This window comes from Oryctolagus cuniculus, chromosome 16 (assembly GCF_051225735.1).
Source record: "Oryctolagus cuniculus isolate XC-2025 breed Fujian yellow rabbit chromosome 16, ASM5122573v1, whole genome shotgun sequence".
Lineage (NCBI taxonomy): Eukaryota > Metazoa > Chordata > Mammalia > Lagomorpha > Leporidae > Oryctolagus > Oryctolagus cuniculus.
Genome location: NC_142882.1, coordinates 3,214,948 through 3,240,764, shown reverse-complemented (window position 1 = coordinate 3,240,764; position 25,817 = coordinate 3,214,948). Strand labels below are relative to the sequence as shown.

The 25,817-nt window shown below is 41.6% G+C and overlaps 1 protein-coding gene across 1 annotated transcript in view; it reads right to left on the bottom strand.

Annotated features, from left to right (window-relative positions):
• LOC100349981 (vomeronasal type-2 receptor 116) overlaps positions 1-24,834 on the bottom strand; it is a 44,538-nt gene extending 19,704 nt beyond the window's left edge. The window contains exons 1-4 of the mRNA XM_089316298.1: positions 24,763-24,834; positions 17,785-17,896; positions 16,382-16,978; positions 3,779-3,870 (exon numbers count right to left, since the gene is read on the bottom strand). Of these exons, the coding sequence (XP_089172424.1) occupies positions 3,779-3,870; positions 16,382-16,978; positions 17,785-17,896; positions 24,763-24,834 (873 nt within the window). The remainder of the gene's footprint in view (positions 1-3,778; positions 3,871-16,381; positions 16,979-17,784; positions 17,897-24,762) is intronic.
• Positions 24,835-25,817: the final 983 nt, after the last annotated feature.

Below are 25,817 nucleotides of genomic sequence, written 5' to 3'. Positions count from 1 at the left end.
GCCATTTCTGGTAATCCATCAGGAATCTGTTTCCACCATTATCCATCTAACCTAGGAATAATACTACTGATTACTGAAGAGAGACCAAGATGGCTGAATGAGAAGGACATACTGTTATAATCTAGGAGGAGATATAAAAGTAAAAGTGGAAGAAATACATTCTCCTGGGATAGTTAGAGAGAAAACCACAGTGGGAATTCTATGGAAGGAAGAAGAATGCTGTGGATCAGTGTGGAAGGTGCAGACATACAGTATGTTCAAGGACACAACAGACAATTCCAGCAGCCAAGAGCCAGAGAAAGCAACAGTGTTGGAGAGGGAGGGGAGATCAGACTGCAGTGCCTGAGCCACTGGTTATATAATTGGAGGGAGAGATTTCAAGAGTCAACCACCTGAGAGAAAATTGGAGAATATGGCTACATATCCTTCCAGATACATGTTTCCAACATACAAATTAAAAAACAGAAGGGACAATACAAATATCATCCAAACTGCATAGAGGAATTGAACAGACATTGCTGCACAAATAGAAGAGCCAAAGGCCTTACCAAGGGTGCTAAACATTAGTAAACTTGGAATACTATTCAAAATCACACTGAGATATCACCTCACATCTGCTCGATTGGATACAATAATTTTTGTTTTAAAGATTTTGTTTGAATGGAAGATTGAGAGAGTGAATGTGAGTGATACAGTCAGAAAGAGAGAGAGAGAGTATCTTCCATCCCATGGTTCACTCTCCAAATGATCACAACAGCTGGAGCTGAGCTGATCCAAAGACAGGAGCCAGGGGCTTCTTCAGGTCTTCCAAATAGCTGCAAAGGACCAAAGACTTGGGCCATCTTCCACTGCTTTCCCTGGCCATGAAAGGCACTTGGATCCTTAGGGATCTTTGATAAATGTCTCCAACCATGATTATTATCAACTCCAAACTTAGAACTACTAGAGAATGAAGGTTTTGTGCAAATATGGGGAGGTTGAAATACTGCTCTGTAGCATGATCATAGTTGATGAGGTCTTTGGGTGCTAATAGCAATTTTTTATGGCTTACCTAGATGCTTTCTTGGAATTTTCAATATGAGACTGCGGAGAGAGTTTTTTACATCTCTCTAACAGGTGAAGACTGTGAGAAGAGGAAAGGAAAACTATCCTTAGTGGAGGCAGGAAATGTGTCCTAGACAAACACAAACCTCATGTATATTGATCCTGGCCTTACCAGCCTCAGCAATTCTAAAAAATAAATTTCTGTTCTTAGGTCAAAAAGTCATGGTATGTTATGACTAACACAACAAGTAAATTGGGATGAACGCTAGTTGCTCTCATTTGTTTCAACAGATGACTCTCCAAGTCCTTGGATTTTGTATTTGCAGCAAATGCCAGAACAGGCTCTGGAATATTCTGTCTAAATTACATGTACCACAAGGAAGAGAAGCTGATTTTCAAAATCAGTTTTTCAATCTTAGTTTCTAACCATTCAAAACTGAGATTGCCTTAAGACCTACAACTGAGAACATCCTTTTCCTTGGAAACTATCCTATCCCTTAAAAATTTCAAAGCATTCTTCTCAGGTCTGAAAATAATAATGTAGCACTTGGGAACAAAGATGCAGCCCAGGAGCCCTGCACTGGAGCACAAAATGGAGAAGACCTCCACAGCCATCATGACCTTCCCCTTGGTGCTGTGGTAGACAGGCAGGAAGGTCACCCAGACACTGCAGAACACCAGCATGCTGAACGTCAGGAACTTGGCTTCACTGAACTTGTCAGGCAGATTCCTGGCTAGGAAAGCCACAGTGAAGCTCACCAGGGCCAAGGAGCCCAGGAAGCCCAGGACACAGTAGAAAGCAGTCACTTAGCCCTTTTTGCATACCAGGATGGTGTGCCCATGATCAGAGTGTGCATCTGTGTCAATAAAGGGAGGAGAAGTCCCAAGCCATATGGCACAGAGAGCCAGTTGGATCAGGGAGCAGATGGGAATAATGGAGTTAGGTGCCCCGGAGATCAGCCACTGTCTCATCCTTCTCCCTGGGGCAGTGACCTTGAAGGCCAGAAGCACAGTGATAGTTTTGGCCAGGACAGTGGAAACAGCCACGGTGAACACCAATCCTAACATGGTCTGCAGGAGGACACAGGTGGTTGTGTTGGGATGACCAATAAACAATAAGGAGCAGAGGAAGCAGAAGATGAGGGCAATGAGCAGGATGTAGCTGAGACAACGACTGTTGGCCTTGACTATGGGAGTGTCTCGGTGCTTCACAAAGACCCCAAGAACCACAGTGGTGAGGACAGAGAAGCACAGAGCTGTGCAGACCAGGGTCATCCCCAGGGGATCTTCAAAAAACAGAAAATTCACTTTATTTGTACAAGCACTGGTCTCACTCCGTGGTTGCATCTGATGATCTGGACACTTCATACACTGGTCCATATGTAGTAAGAAATGTACAATGACATCATCCCAAGTTCAGTTATTTCTGAGTCACAAGGTTTTCCTGGAATACCCAAATGAGCTATTTCAGGAATATTCTGATTTGATGTTGAAACAGCATATAAATTACATCTAGGAAATTATTGGCTGTTATTCATGCCCAACTTCCTCATGTTAGCAGAGTTATTACTACACCTCCCTAAGTACCTTACATACTGATGGATACATTCTGTTTTTCTCATAACAAAGGTCGTTCCTTCTTAATCTTTATTACCAGGCACACATTTGTATACTTGTGATGTTTCCATCCCCAATTTCCTTGATTTACATTTTAAAAATAACCTGCTAAAAATATAAATTAAGATAACATTTTTAAATAAGGTAAGACATCAAATTTCAGCCTAAGTCACTTTAAGTAGTATGTAACTATTTTTCATGAACAGTTTATGAAAACATATTTGTTAAACAAACCCAGTAGTGGTATAGAAATGATGAGGCATTTTTCCATTAGCTCACAGGCCAAAGAAATAAAAGTACATGGTTTGCATCCTGGCTGGACTAGGCATAGAAACAGAAGTGTACCTCAGGGGCCGGCGCCGCGGCTCACTAGGCTAATCCTCCGCCTAGCGGCGCCGGCACACCGGGTTCTAGTCCCGGTCGGGGCGCCAGATTCTGTCCCAGTTGCCCCTCTTCCAGGCCAGCCCTCTGCTGTGGCCCGGGAGTGCAGTGGAGGATGGCCCAGGTGCTTGGGCCCTGCACCCCAAGGGAGACCAGGAAAAGCACCTGGCTCCTCGCTCCTACCATCGGATCAGCGCGGTGCGCCGGCCGCAGCGCGCCGGCCGCAGCGGCCATTGGAGGGTGAACCAACGGCAAAGGAAGACCTTTCTCTCTGTCTCTCTCTCTCACTGTCCACTCTGCCTGTCAAAAAAAAAAAAAAAAAAAAAGAAGTGTACCTCAGGTCCTAGGTCTCCTGAGTTTGAGCTATCTCAAAACTCCCACTGCCTGTGGCATATAGATGTGCACTGAAGCCCACAGGGAAGGGAGAAAGGTGAGGGTGGGATTAGCATGTGTCACCCATTCTCACTCAGCCTTCCACACCTGTAGCCTAGGACATATATTTGTCAAAAGGCACACACATAGAGTGATCAGTTCCCTTACTGGCTGTGTGCTAGACTGGGCCTCTGCCTGCTCAAATATATACTGTAGCTTAGTTCTTATACATAAGGAAAAATAGTAGTTCTATGCCTCTCCTTGCATCTAGTTTAATAGGCCTGATTTTGACAATGAACTTTCATGGTGAAAGCGTAAGCAAAGATGTTTGTACACTAGAGTGCCAGCCATGGCTACCACCTACATTGGTGACTACATGGGTGAAGTCACAAAGAAGCAGAGTGGGAGAATATAATTCTCCCCGGTAAAACTCTGAGGTATCTGGCAGTGGGGACCCTAAAGAGAGAATACAGAAGGAAGATGGGGGATACCAGAGACATGCTGTGACTTGTCTATGCCACGTGGGGACTGTTTTAACCCAGATCTAACAAACTAATTATCTAGAATTATCTGAGAATTCGAGTTTGTAGAAATTGTGGAAACTTGAAGAGGTATAGAAAGCATTTAGAAGGCAGCGGCAAGATGGCGGAATAGGAAGGGAGCACACTGATAGTCCAGGGAGAGACAGTTTAATAAAAGTGGAGATACTGCAGGTTCAAGGAAGAGTAGGGGAAGAAACAGCAGAGGACACTCTTCCAAAACTAGTGATCCACAGTGGACCTGCGTGGAGAACATGGGAGCTCACAGTTTGGGACACCAGCAGCAGACTCAACACACCAGCACTAGAACGCGAGGTGAGCCAAACCTCAATAGCCTGAGACACTGGCAGGCAGGTGGAAAGAGGAGACTAGAGGGAACGAGTACTGAAACCCCATGGGGAAAAGTTCACCGGGCTAACTAGAAGAGAGAGAGAGTGACCGATACGGACACGAGTTTCTCTCTCTCCACTCACCTCTCAAAGGCAAGCAAGACAAAGAGCAGGTGCCATTTTGGACATACGTCACAAGCAGGGCGACCTCAGGTCTGCACCAGCCCTCAGCCTAGCAGAAAAACCTGACTCTGGGGGGGTGAAATAACAGGAGATTAAGACCTAGTGAATGTGTGGTACTCCTGAACTGAGACTGTTAAAAAAGAGACCGTGGGGGAGAGAACTCACAGAATTCACGTTAGTACTCTCCAAAGATGCTACAATTTGGTAACCATGGCAACCCAGTGGGAGACTGAAGGGGAATTTGAGCCCACATTGAGGGCATGACAGATTCCCTGTGTGGTCCTTGGGAAAGAGCTTCCAATCTCTGGCTCCTGTGGGTATATCATTCGCCTGCTAACTACCTCCAATTCTGTTCAGCTGTGTGGAATTACTTCCCTTTAAAATCAAAAAAAGAAAGAAAGAGACAGAGAGAAATTTACCACTCCTAACGTGAGAGTGTCACCTGTGGCACACGCTTAACCCTGAGGAACCAAACAGAGCTCTCAGGCCACACCCATCTCAAGCCTCTAAGGCTCCATCAAAAGCAGACAGTCCAGTTAATCTAGAGTCATAGTATAACAAGAAAAAACACTACAGTGAAGAAACCAAAGAATATCTCCAATATGCCAAACAACAAACGCATAAACCAAGGTAACAAGAACAAGGAAGACACTATGACACCCCCAAATGAAAAAGACACCCCAATTCAAGATTATGAACATGATGAGATAGAAGAAATGCAAGAAGCAGATCTCAAAAAAATTGATAAGAATATTAAGAAGTTCTCAAAAACAAATTCTTGAACTACAGAAATCCTTAATGGACAAGATAGAAAATCTCTCTTGTGAAAATGAAATATTAAGGAGGAATCAAAATGAAATGAAACAACTTACAACTGGAAACTGTGATAGTGATGAGAAATCATAAGGAAATGAAGAATTCAATAGATCAAATGACAAACACATTAGAGAGCCTTAAAAACAGAATAGGTGAAGCTGAAGAGAGAATATCAGACTTAGAAGACAGAGCACAGGAAAGTATACAATCAAACCAAAGAAAAGAAGAGGAAATTAGAAATCTAAAAAATATTGTGGGGAATCTACAGGATACTATTAAAAAGCCCAACATTCAGGTTCTAGGAGTTCCTGAAGGCATGGAGAGGGAGAAAGGATTAGAAGGCCTTTTTAGTGAGAAATTAGCAGAAAATTTCCCAGGTTTGGAGAAGGACAGAGACATCCTAGTACAGGAAGCTCATAGAACCCCTAATAAACATGACCAAAAGAGATCCTCACCATGACACATTGTAATTAAACTCTCCACAGTGAAACATAAAGAAAAGATCCTAAAATGTGCAAGAGAGAAATGTCAGGTTACTCTTAGAGGATCTCCAATTAGACTCACAGCTGACTTCTCATCAGAAACCCTACAGGCTAGAAGGGAATGGTGAGACATAGCCCAGGTACTAAGAGAAAAACTGCCAGCCCACAATGTTATATCCTGCAAACCTCTCATTTGTGAATGAAGGTGAAATAAAGACCTTTCATAGCAAACAGAAATTGAAAGAATTTGTCGCCACTCGTCCAGCCCTGCAAAAGATGCTTAAAGACGTGTTGCACACAGAAACACAGAAACACGGTCATCAATATGAAAGAAGGTAAAGGAAGGAAACCTCATAGCAAAATATCACAGGAAGTTCAAAGCATATATTAGAAAATACCTTTGGCAAATGGCAGAGCAAAGTTACCATTTATCAATACATTGTTGAACATTGAATGCTAATGGCCTGAACTGTCCAGTTAAAAGACACTTATTGGCTGATTGGGTTAAGGAACAAAACCCATCTATTTTCTGCTTACAAGAAACACATGTTTCCAACAAAGATCCATACAGACTGAAAGTGAAAGGCCGTAAAAAGATATACCTGACGACAGAAATGAAAAAAGAGCAGGCGTAGCCATCTAAATACGGACAACATAAACTTTATCACAAAATCTGTTAAGAGAGAAAAAGAGGGGCACTATATAATGACTAAGGGATCAATTCAACAGGAAGATGTAATGATTATCAATGTACATGCACCTAATTACAAGGCACCAGTTTATTTAACAGATTTGTTAAGGGACTTAAAGGGAGATTTACACCCCAGTACAATAGTACTGGGGGACTTCAATACTCCACTCTCAGAAATAGACAGATCATCCGGACAGAAGATCAACAAGGAGACAGTAGATTTAAATGACACTATAGCCCAAATGGATCTAACAGGTATCTACAGAACTTTTCATCCTACAGCTAAAGATTTTACATTCTTCTCAGCAGTACATGGAACCTTCTCTAGGATTGACCACATACTAGGCCATAAAGCAAGTCTCAGCAAATTCAAAAGAATTAGAATCATACCATGCAGCTTCTCAGACCATAAAGGAATGAAGTTGGAAATTAGCAACTCAGGAATCCCTAGAGCATACTCAAACACATGGAGATTGAACATGCTCCTGAATGAACAACGGGCCATAGAAGAAATCAAAAGAGAAATCAAAAACTTTCTGGAAGTCAATGAGGATAACAGCACAATGTACCAAAACTTATGGGATACAGCAAAAGCAGTGTTGAGACGAAAGTTTATAGCAATAGGTGCCTACATCAAGAAATTGAAAAGGCACCAAATAGATGAGCTTTCAATGCATCTCAAGGATCTAGAAAATCTGCAGCAAACCAGACCCAAATCTAGTAGGAGAAGAGAAATAATTAAAATCAGAGAAGAAATCAACAGGATTGAATCCAAGAAAACATTACAAAAAATCAGCCAAACGAGGAGCTGGTTTTTTGAAAAAATAAACAAAATTGACACCCCATTGGCCCAACTAACTAAAAAAAGAAGAGAAAAGACACAAATCAATAAAATCAGAGATGAAAAAGGAAACATAACAACAGACACCACAGAAATAAAAAGAATCATCAGAAATTACTACAAGGACTTGTATGCCAGCAAACAGGGAAACCTATCAGAAATGGATAGATTCCTGGACACATGCAACCTACCTAAATTGAACCAGGAAGACATAGAAAACTTAAACAGACACATAACTGAGACAGAAATTGAAACCGTAATAAAGGCCATCCCAACAAAGAAAAGCCCAGGACCAGATGGATTCACTGCTGAATTCTACCAGACATTTAAAGAAGAACTGACTCCAATTCTTCTCAAACTATTCAGAACAATCAAAAAAGAGGGAATCCTCCCAAATGCTTTTTATGAAGCCAGCATCACCTTAATTCCTAAGCCAGAAAATGATACAGTATTGAAAGAGAATTACAGACCAATATCCCTGATGAACATAGATGCAAACATCCTCAATAAAATTCTCGCCAATAGAATGCAACAACACATCAGAAAGATCATCCAACCAGACCAAGTGGAATTTATCCCTGGCATACAGGAACGGTTCAATTTTTGCAAAACAATCAACTTGATACACCAAATTAACAGACTGCACAAGAAAAACCATATGATTATCTCAATAGATGCTGAGAAGGCATAGAGAAAGCATTTGATAAAATACAATACCCGTTCATGATGAAAACTCTAAGCAAACTGGGTTTGGAAGGAACATTCCTCAATACAATCAAAGCAATTTATGAAAAACCCATGGCCAACATCCTATTGAATGGGGAAAAATTGGAAGCATTTCCACTGAGATCTGGTACCAGAAAGGGATGCCCACTCTCACCACTGCTATTCAATATAGTTCTGGAAGTTCTAGCCAGAGCTATTAGGCAAGAAAAAGAAATTAAAGGGATACAAACTGGGAAGGAAGAACTCAAACTATCCCTCTTTGCAGATCATATGATTCTTTATTTAGGGGACCCAAAGAACTCTACTAAGAGACTATTGGAACTCATAGAAGAGTTTGGCAAAGTAGCAGGGTATAAAATCAATGCACAAAAATCAACAGCCTTTGTATACACAGACAATGCCACAGCTGAGGAAGAACTTCTAAGATCAATCCCATTCACAATAGCTACAAAAACAATCAAATACCTTGGAATAAACTTAACCAAGGACGTTAAAGATCTCTACGATGAAAATTACAAAACCTTAAAGAAAGAAATAGAAGAGGATACCAAGAAATGGAAAAATCTTCCACGCTCATGGATTGGAAGAATCAATATCATCAAAATGTCCATTCTCCCAAAAGCAATTTATAGATTCAATGCAATCTCAATCAAGATACCAAAGACATTCTTCTCAGATCTGGAAAAAATGATGCTGAAATTTATATGGAGGCACAAGAGACCTCGAATAGCTAAAGCAATCTTGTACAACAAAAACAAAGCCGGAGGCATCATAATACCAGATTTCAGGACATACTACAGGGCAGTTGTAATCAAAACAGCATGGTACTGGTACAGAAACAGATGGATAGACAAATGGAACAGAATTGAAACACCAGAAATCAATCCAAACATCCAAAACCCACTTATATTTGATCAAGGATCTAAAACCAATCCTTGGAGCAAAGAGAGTCTATTCAATAAATGGTGCTGGGAAAACTGGATTTCCACATGCAGAAGCATGAAGCAAGACCCCTACCTTACACCTTACACAAAAATCAACTCAACATGGAATAAAGACTTAAATCTATGACCTGACACCATCAAGTTATTAGAGAACATTGGAGAAACCCTTTAAGATATTGGCACAGGCAAAGAATTTCTGGAAAATACCTGGGAGGCACAGGCAGTCAAAGCCAAAATCAACTATTGGGATTGCATCAAATTGAGAAGTTTCTGTACTGCAAAAGAAACAGTCAGTAGAGTGAAGAGACAACCGACAGAATGGGAAAAAATATTTGCAAACTATGCAACTAATAAAGGGTTGATAACAAGAATCTACAAAGAGATCAAGAAAATCCACAAAAACAAAACCAACAACCCACTTAAGAGATGGGCCAAGGACCTCAATAGACATTTTTCAAAAGAGGAAATCCAAATGGCCAACAGGCACATGAAAAAATGTTCAAGATCACTAGCAATCAGGGAAATGCAAATCAAAACCACAATGAGGTTTCACCTCAACCCAGTTAGAATGGCTCACATTCAGAAGTCTACCAACAACAGATGCTGGCGAGGATGTGGGGAAAAAGGGACACTAACCCACTGTTGGTGGGAATGCAAACTGGTCAAGCCACTATGGAAGTCAGTCTGGAGATTCCTCAGAAACCTGAAGATAGCCCTACCATTCGACCCAGCCATCCCACTCCTTGGAATTTACCCAAAGGAATTTAAATTGGCAAACAAAAAAGCGGTCTGCACCCTAATGTTTATCGCAGCACAATTCACAATAGCCAAGACCTGGAACCAACCTAAATGCCCATCAACGGTAGACTGGATAAAGAAATTATGGGATATGTACTCTTTAGAATACTATACCGCAGTAAGAAACAATGAAATCAAGTCATTTGCAACAAAATGGAGGAATCTGGAACACATCATGCTGAGTGAAATAAGCCAGTCCCAAAGGGACAAATACCATATGTTCTCCCTGATCGGTGACAACTGACTGAACACCAAAAAGGAAACCTCCTGAAGTGAAATGGACACTATGAGAAATGGTGACTTGATCAGCATAGCCCTGACTGTTAATGAACAACTTAATACATTATCCCTCTTAGTAGATTTTTTTTGTCTGTTCTACTTAATATGACTGGTTTAATTCTGTAATTAATACACAGTTATTCTTAAGTGTTGAAATTTAACTGAAATGTGATCCCTGTTAAACATAAGAATGGGAATAAGAGAGGGAAGAGATGTGCAATTTGGGACATGCTCAAGCTGACTTGCCCCAAATGGGAGAGTTAGAAACATACCAGGGGACTCCAATTTAATCCTATCAAGGTGGCATGTACCAATGCCATCTCACTAGTCCAAGTGATCAATTTCAGTTCACAATTGATCATAATGAAAGTTCTAAGAGTCAAAGGGAGCACATAAACAAGTCTAGTACCTGCTAATACTAACAGATAGAATAAATAAAGGGGAGAGTGATCCAACATGGGAAGCGAGATACTCAGCAGACTCATAGAATGGCAGATGTCCTAAACAGCACTCTGGCCTCAGAATCAGCCCTAAAGGCATTCGGATCTGGCTGAAAAGCCCATGAGAGTATTTCAGGCATGGAAAGCCAAGACACTCTGGCAAAAAAAAAAAAAAAAAAAGAACTGCAGCCACACAAATCACTTTTAAATGGCTGACAGAGACCCAGTGTTTTAGGGAAAATGAGAGTGACTATGAAAGAGACATTCTGAAAAAAAGTGACAGCAGTCTGCATGCTCACCAGTCCAGTGAGATTATCCAACTTTGGATGCACATCACACAGGAGTTGCAATCTGAGTCACATTGGAGTTGCTCTCCAAGTAATGGCACCAAAATATTATGGGAAATGGTGGCACAAAAATTATTGTTACCTTGGTTCTTTGCCTCACGTGGAAGAAGAATTTCCAAGCGGACAGCAAAGAAATTTAAAAGTATTTATTAGAAACAAGGACCTCCAGCCAGAGTGGCATGGAGGGGGGCTTCCAAGAGAGGAAAACTGCGAAAACCCACATTCACTTGGGTGAACTTCTCAGGTGCACGAAAGCTGAAAAATGGAGATTTTCTTTGTTCATAGGTATGATTAAAGAGGAAGTACTCAGAGATTGGAGTAGCCATATTTGTGGTGTTTGAAGTAGAGAAGAGGAAATGGAAAAGGAGAAAGGGACTTTCCTGGGTGACTGTGTCAGAAGAGTTGGGATCTACAAAGCTCTCAAACCATGGGAGATTGTCAGGAAAATTAGAATATTCTAGTCTTCCACCATTTTCAAGCATTGTTGACAAAGTTCAGGGTTGAGATTGTATATTACGGCTGTCCTCTTATGTAGCATGCTATTTTTTCTCCCCCCTTAGCTGACCTTTTGTTCTTTTGAGCCTCTGTGATCATAGTCACTTTTCATTCTCTCTTGCAGATGGCATTAAAGAACACATCTCTGACCCTTGCACCTAGATGCTACATTTCAGCTCAGCCCATGTGGGACTGGCCATTTATGATCACCTGAAAGGTATTTGATTTATGTCAGGTTTGAGAGTTAGAGATAGACAGGATAGCATCTGTGAAGTGCTGTAGGATTAATCTCAGTCACTGAGAAGAAACATTAAGCAACAGCCTGGCCATATCAAATACTGATCAGGACATCATCAGCAACCGTGGTTATTCTTTTCTTTGACAACAAATTTCTGATAGTTGTAGCCAATGGAACAAGTGAGGTGGTCACACATTGTGGTTTTGAATAGTTTTCTAAGTTTACTGATGATTAACACGCTTGATAAGGCCTTTTGCTCATTTATCTCTGCAGAATGTCTGTTCAATTGCTATACCCATTGTTGATGATATTATTGTTGTTCCTTCTGCTTTTTTTAACTTTTATTTAATGAATATAAATTTCCAAAGTACAGCTTATGGATTACAATGGCTTCCCCCCATAACGTCACTCCCACCCGCAACCCTCCCCTTTCCCACTCCCTCTCCCCTTCCATTCACATCAAGATTCATTTTCGATTCTCTTTATATACAGAAGATCAGTTTAGCATATATTAAGTAAAGATTTCAACAGTTTGCACCCACACAGAAACAAAGTGAAAAATACTGTTTGAGTACTAGTTATAGCATTAAATCACAATGTACAGCACATTAAGGACAGAGATCCTACATGAGGAGTAAGTGCACAGTGACTCCAGTTGTTGACTTAACATATTGACACTCTTGTTTATGGCATCATATTTTTTTTTAACTTTTATTTAATGAATATAGATTTCCAAAATACAGCTTATGGATTACATTGGCTTCCCTCCCTCCCCAATGACTTCCCTCCAACCTGCAACCCTCCCCTTTCCCTCTCTCTATCCCCTTCCATTCATATCAAGACTCATTATCAATTTTCTATTGTCGCTCCCCCTCTTCGTGGAGGAGCAACACAGGACCCTGCGCTGTTCTTTCGTCTGCTCGGCCCTCCCCGGGTTTGCTGCTGGTTCTTCCCGGGTTGGCTACTATCCCTTCCACCTCCGTGGAAGGGCAGTTCCCCCTGGCCGCATTCCCCACTTCCGCAGGGGAGCGGCACACCGCCGGCCGGTTCTCTCGGGGGCTGCACGGGTTCCCTTTAGATGTTCCCCATAGATGTTCCTGGTGCATGCCGTCTCTCTCCTCCTTTATAGTCCTCCTCCGCCAATCCCAACTTGGCTGAGTACGCTGCTCTCCAATCAGGAGCAAGTCCTACAGTTAATTGGTTGAACTGGAGGCAGCTGTGCGGAAGCTGTTTACTTCTCTCCCAGCGCCATATTGTGGGAGAGCAGATGCATAGAATAAGTCCTAATTCGAGTAACTTAGTCCAGTCCGGATTGCTCCCCACATTCTATATATACAGAAGATCAGTTTAGCATATATTAAGTAAAGATTTCAACAGTTTGCACCCCCATAGAAACACAAAGTGAAATATATTGTTTGAGTACTCGTTATAGCATTAAATCTCAATGCACAGCACATTAAGGACAGAGATCCTACATGAGGAGTAAGTGCACAGTGACTCCTGTTGTTGACTTTACCAATTGACACTCCTGTCTATGCCATCAGTAATCTCCCTATGCTGCAGTCATGAGTTTCCAAGGCTATGGAAGCCTTTTGAGTTCTCTGACTCTTATCTTATTTAGACAAGGTCATAGTCAAAGTGGAAGTTCTCTACTCCCTTCAGAGAAAGGTACCTCCTTCTTTGAAGACCTGTTCTTTCCACTGGGATCTCACTCACAGAGATCTTTCATTTAGGTTTTTTATTTTGCCAGAGTGTCTTGGCTTTCCATGTATGGCATCATATTTTTAAAATATAAGTTGTAATGAAACTGGTTAAGCCACTGTGGAAGTCAGTCTGGAGATTCCTCAGAAACCTGAAGATAACCCTACCATACAACCCAGCCATACCACTTCTTGGAATTTACCCAAAGGAAATTAAATTGGCAAACAAAAAAGCTGTCTGCACCTTAATGTTTATTGCAGCTCAATTCACAATAGCTAAGACCTGGAACCAACCCAAATGCCCATCAACAGTAGACTGGGTAAAGAAATTATGGGACATGTACTCTATAGAATACTATACAGCAGTCAAAAACAATGAAACCCCGTCATTTGCAACAAGATGGAGGAATTTGGAAAACATAATGCTGAGTGAACTAAGCCAGTCCCAAAGGGACAAACATCGTATGTTCTCCCTGATTGGTGACAACTAACTGAGCACCAAAGGGGAAACTTGTTGAAGTGAAATGGACACTATGAGACACAGTGACTTGATCAGCTCTTGTCCTGACTGTTGATGTGCAATGTAATACTTTATACCTTTTAGTATTTTTTTTGTTCTAGTACTATTGGTTGAACTCTGTAATTAACACACAATTATTCTTAGGTGTTTAAATTTTCACTGAAAAGTGATCCCTGTTAGGAATTTGGAAAGCATTATGCTGAGTGAAATAAGCAAGTCCAAAAGGGACAAATACCATATGTTATCCCTGATCGGTGACAACTAACTGAGCACTGATTCCTTTTCGGCAGGTTGAGAATGTAATTCAGCTGGAGTTTTCCCATTTTTATTTTTATTTAAAAAATTAATGGTATATAAATGGACACTATGGGAACCGGTGACTTGATCAGCATAGCCCTGTTAATGAACAACTTAATACATTATCCCTCTTAGTAGTTTTTTGTCTGTTCTACTTAATATGACTGGTTTAATTCTGTAATTAATACACAGTTATTCTTAAGTGTTGAAAATTAACTGAAATGTGATCCCTGTTAAACATAAGAGTGGGAATAAGAGAGGGAAGAGATGTATAATTTGGAACATGCTCAAGCTGACTTGCCCCAAATGGTAGAGTTAGAAACATACCAGGGGATTCCAATTCAATCCCATCAAGGTGGCATGTACCAATGCCATCTCACTATTCCAAGTGATCAATTTCAGTTCACAATGATCATAATGAAAGGACTAAGAGTCAAAGGGAGCACATAAACAAGTCTAGTACATGCTAACACTAACCGATAGAATAAATAAAGGGGAGAGTGATCCAACATGGGAAGTGAGATACTCAGCAGACTCATAGAATGGCGGATGTCCTAAATAGCACTCTGGCCTCAGAATCAGCCCTAAAGGCACTCGGATCTGGCTGAAAAGCCCATGAGAGTATTTCAGGCATGGAAAGCCAAGACACTCTGGCAAAAGATCTCTGTGAGTGAGATCCCAGTGGAAAGAACAGGTCTTCAAAGAAGGAGGTACCTTTCTCTGAAGGGAGGAGAGAACCTCCACTTTGACTATGACCTTGTCTAAACAAGATAAGAATCGGAGAACTCAGAGGGCTTCCATAGCCTTGGAAACTCATGACTGGAGCATATGGAGATTACTGATGCCATAGACAGGAGTGTCAATTGGTAAAGTCAACAACAGGAGTCACTGTGCACTTACTCCTCATGTAGGATCTCTGTCCTTAATGTGCTGTGCATTGAGATTTAATGCTATAACGAGTACTCAAACAATATATTTCACTTTGTGTTTCTATGGGGGTGCAAACTGTTGAAATCTTTACTTAATGTATACTAAACTGATCCTCTGTAAAAAAAAAAAAAGAAAGAAAGAAAGAAAGAAAGAAAGAAAGAAAGAAAGAAAGAAAGAAAGAAATTATCAACTCCCAACTTGACTCTCACTGGGATTAAACATGACAATAGGTCTGATCTGATTTCATCATCATTTAAAAAAAATCATCTATTATTTTTCACTTTATGTTTCTGTGTGGGAGCAAACTGCTGAAATCCTTACTTAATGTATACTAAGCTGATCTTCTGTATATTAAGAGAATCGAAAATGAATCTTGATGTGAATGGAAGGGGAGAGGGAGTGGGAAAGGGGAGGGTTGTGGGTGGGAGGGACGGTATGGGGGGGAAGCCATTGTAATCCATAAATCGTACTTTGGAAATTTATATTCATTAAATAAAAGTTAAAAAAATAAAAAAAATAAAAAATAAAAAATTAATGGTATATAAAGCAAGGGCTAAAGCATCCTTGTTAGATACCACATATTCCCCTCTTCCCCCTTTTTGTTTAAATATTAAATTTTTCAAATACAAATGAGTACGTTCCACAATAGCCTGTCCTTGGGGGTTATACTGAATGCCAGTTAAGTGCACAATGCTAAAGTCCTTTAAAAAAATCCCTTTGGTGGAGTGCAGCATTACCCTGAGCTTCTTACAGGGCAATGGAATAATTCCTGTCACTACTAAAAGACCCATTAAAGAATTGGTAGCTTTTCCTATGGTAATTCCTATACCTTCCAAATCATCTAGGGAGTCCGGCAAACGCACATCTACTGCTTGCACTCCCATCTGTGGTGTTAATATTGTATAGTCAGTGGCTCGCAGCTCTGCACAACAAATGCCTGTTGTTCCCTTTGGGGCTGTCCTAACAGTTGCCCCTGCACCCATTGAGTTTTTGGGCCCCTGGGTGAGGGGGCCCCCATTCCATTTTTTTGCAGGTGCTGACCCTGATCCTTTTTGCCTCAGGTTAAAGTTTGGTACTATTGGATTACCTGCTTTGTCCATTTTAGAGTAACATTCATTTGCCCAAAGGTTGCCCTTACCGCATCAGGGGCAAAGCCCCGGTTGACGCCCTGGGGGCTTTTGAGCTGTACATTCCCTTTTCAAGTGGCCCTCCTTTCCACAGTTAAAGCATGTGCTCCCATTCCTGTTGTTACGCATCATCCTAGCCATAGCCACTGCTGCATGTGTGCCGGAGGCAACATCATCCAAAACATCCCTACAAATTTTCTAAAATGTGGGCATATCCTTATGTTGCCAGGGCCTTAGGGCCTCACGGCATGTTTCATTTGCTTGCTCATAAGCAAGTCTTCTGACCAGAGGCATGGCTTCATCTACTGTTTCAAAGATATTTTCTGCAGCCTCCAATAATCTGTTTACAAAATCAGCATAAGGTTCTGTAGGGCCCTGCATAATTTTAGTCAGACTGTGCTTAATCTCCCCCTTTTTTGGAATTATTTTCCAGGCCCTTCGGGCCAATTCTCTAACCTGCACCAAAACTTCATTAGGGCACCTTGCCTGTTGGTGTTCATCAATGAATGCTCCTTCCCCATTGAGCAGGTCCTCATTCCAGGGAGCTCGGCCGTTTCCAGCATTCTCCGCTGCTTGCTTTCTGGCCGGTTCTCTATAGGCCGCCAGCCAGAGCAGAAAGTCTCCTCCACCAACCACGGCCTTAGCTATATTTTTCCAGTCCTCTGGGACCAACCCCTGAGTCTCTATATTGTCCAGAACTGGTTTTGTGAAATTTGCATGCGGCCCGTACAATTGTACAGCCTGCTGCAGCTCCTTTAAGAGCTTATGATCCACAGGGGTCCATCCTCGATTACCCTGACCATCCAAAATGACAGGAAAGACTTGTCCTACCTGATGATATTCTTCCCAATTCGGGGGGGCGCCACGTGTTCCCCCAGCGGCTGTCCTCTCTCATTATAGCGGGGCCTCTGTCTATAGGCCCATCCTCAAGTAAGGAATCGTGCTCACAAGTGATAGATTTACTCAATGTGAGAGGTCACCAGGCTGATGCATTTTCTATTGATAAGTTAGCAAATCTGCACTGGCAACCAGGCTTATCTTGATAGTGCAAGGGTCCCAAGCCCAGATACGGAGGTGCGGATGGAAGGGGCTCGGTATCCCCCACCCTCACATCTCCTTCCTCACTAGAAGCCTCTTCATTCTCCTCACAACGGCTTCCGCTTATGGACTCCGTTTGGACCTCTTCTAGCCTTTCAGACCCCTCATCCAGGAGGCGCGCTATCTGTTCCGAGTCTGCTGGCAGTGCCTGATCCTTGACAGGCGTCCCCGCCGTTTTTAATAAGCGGCTCAGCAGCACAGTTCCGTCATGGACAGAGTGTTACCCATTACTGCTAAAGACAACTTCCGCCTTGAATCCGGCATTCATTCATAACTCCCGCCCTGTTACCGGCATTCATTCACAATTTCTTCATTCACCACTCCTGCCTATTACTGGCGTTCATTCACTACTCCCGCCTGTTACCGGCGTTCATTCAAACTCCCGCCTGTTACTGGCGTTCTAGTCCCCGCCTATTAGGGGTCTCTTATTGCCCGCTTTGGAAGCTATATATTTTCTTTCTTCCGTCTTCACCGACGGTACCGCGGTCTAGTCCTAGGCTTTATTCTACCCGCCTAGATTCCCGTGTAGGCACGCTTTTAGTTCTCTTACCTTCTTCCAGCAACCGCTCCCGATCAGAGTCACGGCACCACTTGCCAGACGCTCGCCCGCGAGAGTCCAGCGTAGTAAAGACACGATCGCTGCTTACTCGGTTCTCATGGAACTTTATTCATCCAGATGCAAGGCGAAAGAAAAGAAGCCAAGCCCTCCTCCCCTACACAATCCTATCCCCATTATATACCCTAGGTTCCCCTAGCAGGACGCTCCCAGCCAATGGCTAGTCTGTTCACATGCAGTCCACGCAGGCACAGTCCAATCAAGTTGAAGGGCACATAGTGCCTCAGGTCGAAAGTTCATCTTGCTCCATCGAGGTTGTTTGTGTGTCTTCAGGACATCCTGTGGTTAGCACTTCCTTGACTTGTTTTGCTCAGCAGCCAGCACTTCCTTAACTTGTTTTGCACAAGTTGTTACAACAGGCCATGCAAACAGCAAAGTGAGGAAGTTCCCACAGGTGGCCAGCCTGCGGTTCCCCACAGTACATATCCCATAATGTCTTCATCCAGTCTTCTGTTGATGGCCATTTAGGTTGATTCCACGTCTTAGCTATTGTGAATTGAACTGAAATAAACATTGAGGTGCAGGCACCTCTTTTATTTTTCTATTTAATTTCCCTTGGGTAAATTACAAGGAGTAGGATGGATGGGTCAAACGGTAGGGTTATATTCAGGTTTCTGAGCAATCTCCAAACTGTGTTCTATAGTGGATTTAACAGTTTGCATTTCCACCAACAGTGGGTTAGTGTCACTTTTTCCCCACATCCTCGCCAGCATCTGTTGTTGGTAGACTTCTGAATGTCAGCCATTCTAACTGGGGTGAGGTGAAACCTCATTGTGGTTTTGATTTGCATTTCCCTGATGGCTAGTGATCCTGAAAATTTTCCATGTGTCTGTTGGCCATTTGGATTTACTCTTTTGAAAAATGCCTATTGAGGTCCTTGGCCCATCTCTCAAGTGGGTTGTTTGTTTTATTGTTGTGACGTTTCTGGATCTCCTTGTAGATTCTATTAACCCTTTATCAGTTGCATAGTTTGCAAATATTTTTCCCATTCTGTTGGTTTCCTCTTCACTTTCCTGACTATTTCTTTTGCAGTACAGAAACTTCTCAATTTGATGTCATCCCAAATGTTAATTTTGGCTTTGACTGCCTGTGCTTCTGGGGTCTTTTCCAAGAAGTCTTTGCCTGTGCCTATATCTTGCAGGGTTTCTCCAATGTTCTCTAATAATGTGATGGTGTTGGGTCATAGATTTAGATCTTTAATCCATGTTGAGTGGATTTTTGTGTAAGGTGTAAGGTAGGGGTCTTGCTTCATGCTTCTGCACATGGAAATCCAGTTTTCCCAGCACCATTTATTGAATAGACTGTCCTTGCTCCAGGCATTGGTTTTAGATCCTTGATCAAATATAAGTGGGTTGTAGATGTTTGGATTGATTTCTGGTGTTTCTATTCTGTTCCATTGGTCTATCCATCTGTTTCTGTACCAGCACCATGCTGTTTTGATTATACTGCCCTGTAGTTTGTCATGAAATCTGGTAAAGTGATGATTCCAGCTTTGTTTTTGTTGTACAAGATAGCTATAGCTATTCAAGGCCTTCTATGCCTCCATATGAATTTCAGTATCATTTTTTCCATACCTGAGAAGAATGTCTTTGGTATTTTCATTGGTATCACTTGAATTTGTAAATTGCTTTTGGGAGAATGGCCATTTTGATTATATTGATTTTTCCAATCCATCAGCATGAAAGTTTTTTTTTTTTATTTTTTGCTATCCTCTTCTGTTTCTTTCTTTAAAATTTTTTAATTCTTATCATAGAGATCTTTGACATCCTTGGTTAAGTTTATTCCAAGTATTTGATTGTTTTTGTAGCTATTGTGAATGGGATTGATCTTAGTTCTTTCTCTGCTGTTGCCTGTGTATACAAATGCTGTTGACTTTTGTGCTTTGATTTTATATCTTGCTACTTTCCCAAACTCTTCTGTGAGTTCCAATAATCTCTTAGTGGAGTTCTTTGGATCACCTAAATAAAGAATCATATCATCTGCAAAGAAAGATAATTTGACTTTGCCTTCCCAATTTGTATCCCTTTGATTTCTTTTTCTTGCCTAATGGCTCTGGCTAGCACTTCCATGACTATAATGAATAGCAATGATGAGAGTAGTCATGCTTGTCTGATTCAGTATCTTTGGGAATGCTTCCAACTTTCCCCCATTCAATAGGATGCTAGCCATGGGTTTGTCATAAATTGCCTTGATTATGTTGAGAAATGTCCCTTTTCTACCCAATTTGCTTAAGAGTTTTCAACATGAAAGGGTGTTGTATTTTATCAAATGCTTTCTCTGCATTCATTGAGCTAATCTTATGGTTTTTGCACTTCAGTTTTTTAATGTGATGTTTCACGTTGATTGATTTGCAAATGTTGGATCATCTCTGAATACTAGGGATAAATCCCATTTCACCTGAGTCAGATATGTTGTTGTATTTGATTGGCTAGAATTTTATTGAGGATTTTTTTTTCATCTATGTTCATCAGGGAAATTGCTCTATCGTTTTTTTCTCTGTTGCATCTTCTTAAGGTTTAGGAAATAAGAAATGCTGGCTTCATAAAAAGGATTTGGGAGGATTCCCTCCCTTTCAGTTGTTTTTGAATAGCTTGAAAATAATTGAAAGTTGGGTTTTCTTTAAATGTTTGGTAAAATTAAGCAGGTAAACCATCCAGTCCTGGACTTCTGTGTTGGGAGGGTCTTTATTACTGCATCAGTCTCTGTCTTGGTTATGTCCTTATGGCTCAATTTAGGTAGGTTGCATGTGTCCTGGAATCTATCCATTCTTTTCTGTATTTCCCAGTTTGTTGACATACAGCTCTTTGTAGTAATTTCTGATGACTCTTTTTATTTCTGTGGTGTCTGTTGCTACATCCCCCTTTTCATCTCTAATTTTATTGATTTGGGTCTTCTCTTTCCTATCTTTGGTGAGTTGGTCCAATGGTGTATCAAATTTGTTTATTTTTCAGAAAACAGCTCTTCATTTTGCTGATCTGTTGTGGCTTTTTTTTTGCTTTCTATTTTGTTTATTCTCTAATCTTAATTATTTTCTCCTACTAGTTTTAGGTTTAGTTTACTTTGGTTTGTCTGGGTCTTTGAGATGTATTGATAGCTCATTTATTTCCTGCCTTTCCAATTACTTGATGTAAGCTCCAATTGCTATAAACCTTCCTCTTAACATTGCCTTTACTGTATCCCTTAAGTTTTGGTATTTTGTGTTGTCTTTCTTTTTCTTCCAGAAATTATTTGATTGCTTTTTTTATTTATTCTATGACCCACTGTTCATTCAGGAACATGTTCAGTCTCCATGTGTTTCCATATGTTCCTGAGTTGCTGGTTTCCAGCTGCCTTCCATTGTGGTCTGAGAAGTTGCTTGGTATGATTTCAATTTTTTTGAATTGGCTGAGACTTGCTCTATGCCCTAGTATGTGGTCAATCCCAGAGAAAGTTCCATGCACTACTGAGAAGAATGTGTATCTGCAACGGTAGGGTGAGTAGTTCTGTAGATATTTGTTAAGTCCATTTGGTGTCAATTAACTCTGCTGTTTCCTTGTTGGTCTTCTGTCTGGTTGATCTGTCCATTGCTGAAAGTGGAGTATTGAAGTCCCCCATTACTATTGTATTGGAGTTTAGGTCTCCCTTTAAGTCCCTTAACATTTATTTTAAATAGCCAGGTGCCCTGTAATTAGGTGCATATGCACTTATTACAGTCACATCTTCGTGTTGAATTGATCCCTTAATCATTACATAGTGCCCTTCTTTGTCTCTTTTAACAGTTTTTGTGTTAAAGTATATTTTGTCTGATACTAGGATGGCTACATGAGCTCTTTTTTGGTTTCTGTTGGCATGAAATATCTTTTTCCATTTTTTCACTTTCAGTCTCATACATCTTTGTTGGTGAGATGTGATTCATGTAGGCAGCAAATAGATGAATTTTGTTTTTTAATCCATTCAGCCAGTCTGTCTACTACCTGGAGAGGTGAGGTCATTTACATTCAAGATGACTATTGATAAGTAATGACTTTGCCCTGCCATTTTTCCAAAAAATTCCTACTTTTACTTTGAATTTATTTTGAACTTTTAGTGAGAGATTTTCTTCCTTTACCCTCTTTTGTAGTGATGATCATTTTTCTGTGTTTCTGTGTGCACAGAACCTTAAACATCTTTTCTAGGGTTGGACAGGTGTGAAAAATTAAATTTCTATTTTTTACGGAAGATCTTTATTTCACCTTCATTAATAAATGAGAACTTTGCAGGGTATAATATTCTTGGATGACAGTTTATTCTTAAGACTTGGACTGGGACCAGAGCTGTGACGCAGCAAGTTAACACCCTGGCCTGAAGTGCCGGCATCCCATATGGGTGCCAGTTAGAGTCCCAGCTGCTCCACTTCCGATCCAGCTCTCTGCTATGGCCTGGGAAAGCAATAGAAGATGGCCCAATCCTTGGGCCCATGCATCCGTGTGGGAGACCCGGAAGCAGCTCCTGGTTCCTGGCTTCAGATCAGCACAGCTCCAGCCATTGTAGCCAAATGGGAAATGAATCATCAGATGGAAGACCTCTCTCCATCCCCACCCCTCTGCCTCTCCTCTCGCTGTGTAACTCTTTAAAATAAATAAATCTTAAAAAAAGATTTGGACTATATCTCACCATTCTCATCTATCCTGTAGGGTTTCTGGTGAGAACCCTGCTCTGAGTCTAAATGGAGATCTTCTGAAAGTAATCTGGTTTTTCTCTCATCACATTTTAGATCTTCTCTTTATGTTTTACTGTGGTGAGCATGATTACAATGTGTCATGGCCAAGATCTTTTCTGGTTATGTATTAGGAGTTCTGTGTGCTTCCTGTACTTGGCTGTCCCTTTCTTCCTCCAAATTAGGGAAGTTTTCTGTTATTATTTCACTAAAAAAAAAAAAAGGCCTTCTAATCCTTTATTTTTCCCACACCTTCAGAAACTCCCAGAACCCATATATTGGGTCATTTTATAGGATCCTGTAGATTCCCAGCAGTGTTTTTTTATTTTTCTAATTTCCTCTTCTTGTCTTTGGTTTGACTATATAATTTCCTGTGCTTTGTCTTCTAAGTCAGATATTCTTTCTTCTGCTTCACTGATTCTATTATTAAGGCTCTCCAATGCATTTTTATTTGTTCTATTGAATTCTTCATTTCATTTTGATTTCCTCTTTTCTTTTTTTTTTTTTTTTTTTTTTTGACAGGCAGAGTGGACAGTGAGAGAGAGAGACAGAGAGAAAGGTCTTCCTTTGCCGTTGGTTCACCCTCCAGTGGCCGCCATGGCTGGCGTGCTGCGGCTGGCACACCACGCTGATCTGATGGCAGGAGCCAGGTGCTTATCCTGGTCTCCCATGGGGTGCAGGGCCCAAGCACTTGAGCCATCCTCCACTGCACTCCCTGGCCACAGCAGAGAGCTGGCCTGGAAGAGGGGCAACCGGGACAGAATTTGGCGCCCCGACTGGGACTAGAACCCGGTGTGCCGGCGCTGCAAGGCGGAGGATTAGCCTAGTGAGCCATGGCGCCGGCCCATTTTGATTTCCTCTTTAAGATCTCAATTTCATGGGAGAAATTTTCTTTCATGTTCTGATCGAATTTCAGTAGTTTGTGCATTTGCTTCTGATTACTTCTACGTGATCTTATGATCAATTTTTTGAATTCCATCTTGTGTTTCTTCCATCTCATCAACTTCACAGTCTAGTATTTTTTTAATGACACAGTTACAGAGAGAGAAGTCTTCCATCTGCTGGTTCACTCCCCAGATGGCCACAACAGCTGGAGATGCGCTGATCTGAAGCCAGGAGCCAGGAACTTCTTCTGGGTCTCCCATGTGGATGCATGGGCCCAAGGACTTGGGCCACCTTCTATTGCTTTCCCAGGCCATAGCAGAGAGCTGAATCAGAAGTGGATCTGCTGGGACTATAACCAGCACCCATATGGGATGCCAGTGCTTCAGGCCAGGGCTTTAACCTACTGCACCACTATGCCAGCCCCCACAATCTAGTATTGAAGTGTTATGTTCTTTGGGGGCATCATGTTGTCTTCCTTATTCTTGTTTCTTGAATTGGTTGGTTATTCAGCATTTGTGGAGATACTTGTTGGGTTGGTTTTTGTTTTTGTTTGTTTGTTTGTTTGTTTGTTTTTTGTTTTTTGTTTTTTTGCTTTTATCTTTGTACTATGACTCTGTGGATAAGTGGAATGTCTGCTTTAGTGAATATCAAGAGACTTATAGTGGGTGTGGCCAGGGAGCTCTGTTCAGTTCTCCAGGGTTAAGTGCATACATAAGATGACACACCCAGGTTTGGCATGAGAAATCTTATTTCTGCTCTTATTCTACTCAGCTGATCACCTCTCCTCCAAGGAGACCAGTGCCTGAGTACTAACCCCAGTGAGTATAATACTCATCTGCTCTGTCCCAAGGACCACACAAATGATCAGTGCAATCCTCAGTGTAAGCTCAGATTCTCCAGCAATGTCTCTCACCAGGTAACCAGGAAGCCCTGAGCATGTGGAGTCTCCCACTGTGACTGCCCAAAGTCCCAACCACACCGTGAGTCCTCCCACACAGCCTCAGTTTTTTTCACAGTCCCAGTACAGAAGCCTCACACAGTCACAAGATCCTAGTCCCCTGTTAGTTCTCCCCATCTGAGTCAGGAGTCTCCACTCAGCTCATTACTGGGTTCAGACATGAGCTGATGCAGCTGTTACATATGTCCAAAATGGCACCCACTCTATCACCTTGTTACTGGGTGCCATTTAAAGTGATCAGGAAGAGAGAAACATATCCATCCTGTCCTTTTCTTATTTTCTCCTCTAGTTTGGTGGTACGCTCTTACCTCACAGGGTTTCCAAGCCAGGTTCCCTCTAGGCTCTTCCTGTAGTTTTGTCACCAGTGGCTTGGGCTGCTGCAGTCTGATCTCACCTCACTTTCCAACAGTGGTACATAGGCTCTCAATTGTTGGAGTCCCAAGCCGTGGGTATCCATACCCTTCATGTAGGTCCACTGTGTCCCTCTAATTTTGGTAGAGTTTCCTCTGCCATTTTCTCCCTAACTCTTTCTACTTTTTTTAAACTATCTTCTCCTGGACCAGAGCAGTAAGCTCCCTCCCAACTCCACCATCTTGGAACCCACCCCTGTGCTTTGTCTTCTAAGTCAGATATTCTTTCTTCTGCTTCATTGATTCTGTTGTTAAGGCTCTCCACTGCATTTTTATTTATTCTATGGAATTCTACATTTCCAAGAATTCATTTGATTTTTCTTAAAGTTCTCAGTTTTGGGGGAGAAATTTTCTTTCATGTCATGTATGGATTTCATCAGTTTGTACATTTGCTTCTGATTATTTCTATGATCGATTTTTTAAATTCCATTTCTGGCATTTCTTCAATCTCTTCATCTTCACAATCTAGTATTGAAGTGTTGTGTTCTTTTGGGGGTGTCATGTTGTCTTCCTTATTCTTGTTTCTTGAATTGACATTTGTTATTCAGTATTTGTGGAGATACTCATTGGTTTCTTTTTTTTTTTTTCACTGTGGTCACTTTTATCTTTGTGTTATGCCTCTGTGGATAGCGGAGTGTCAGCTTTCAGTGAATACATGGAGGCATGTGGTGGGTGTGGCCAGGGAGCTCTGCAAAGTTCTCCAGGGTGAAGGGTGTATCTAAGGTGCCATAACCAAGTTGGGTGTGGTAAATCGTTTTATGAGGAGGTTTCTTCTGCTCTGTTGACATAGACTCAGCTCATCTCCTCTCCTCAAAGGAGAGGAGTGCCTGGGTGCTAGCCCCAGTGGGTATAATATTTGTCCATTCTGCCAAAAGAACCATACAAAGGATCTGGAAGTCCTCAGTATAAGCAGATTCCCTATCAATGTCCCTCACCAGGGAACCAGGGAGCCCTGAGCTTGTGGATCCTCTCACAGTGACTGCCTGAAGTCCCAGCCACACCCTGAGCCCTCCCACATGGCCTCAGTGTTTTCACAGTC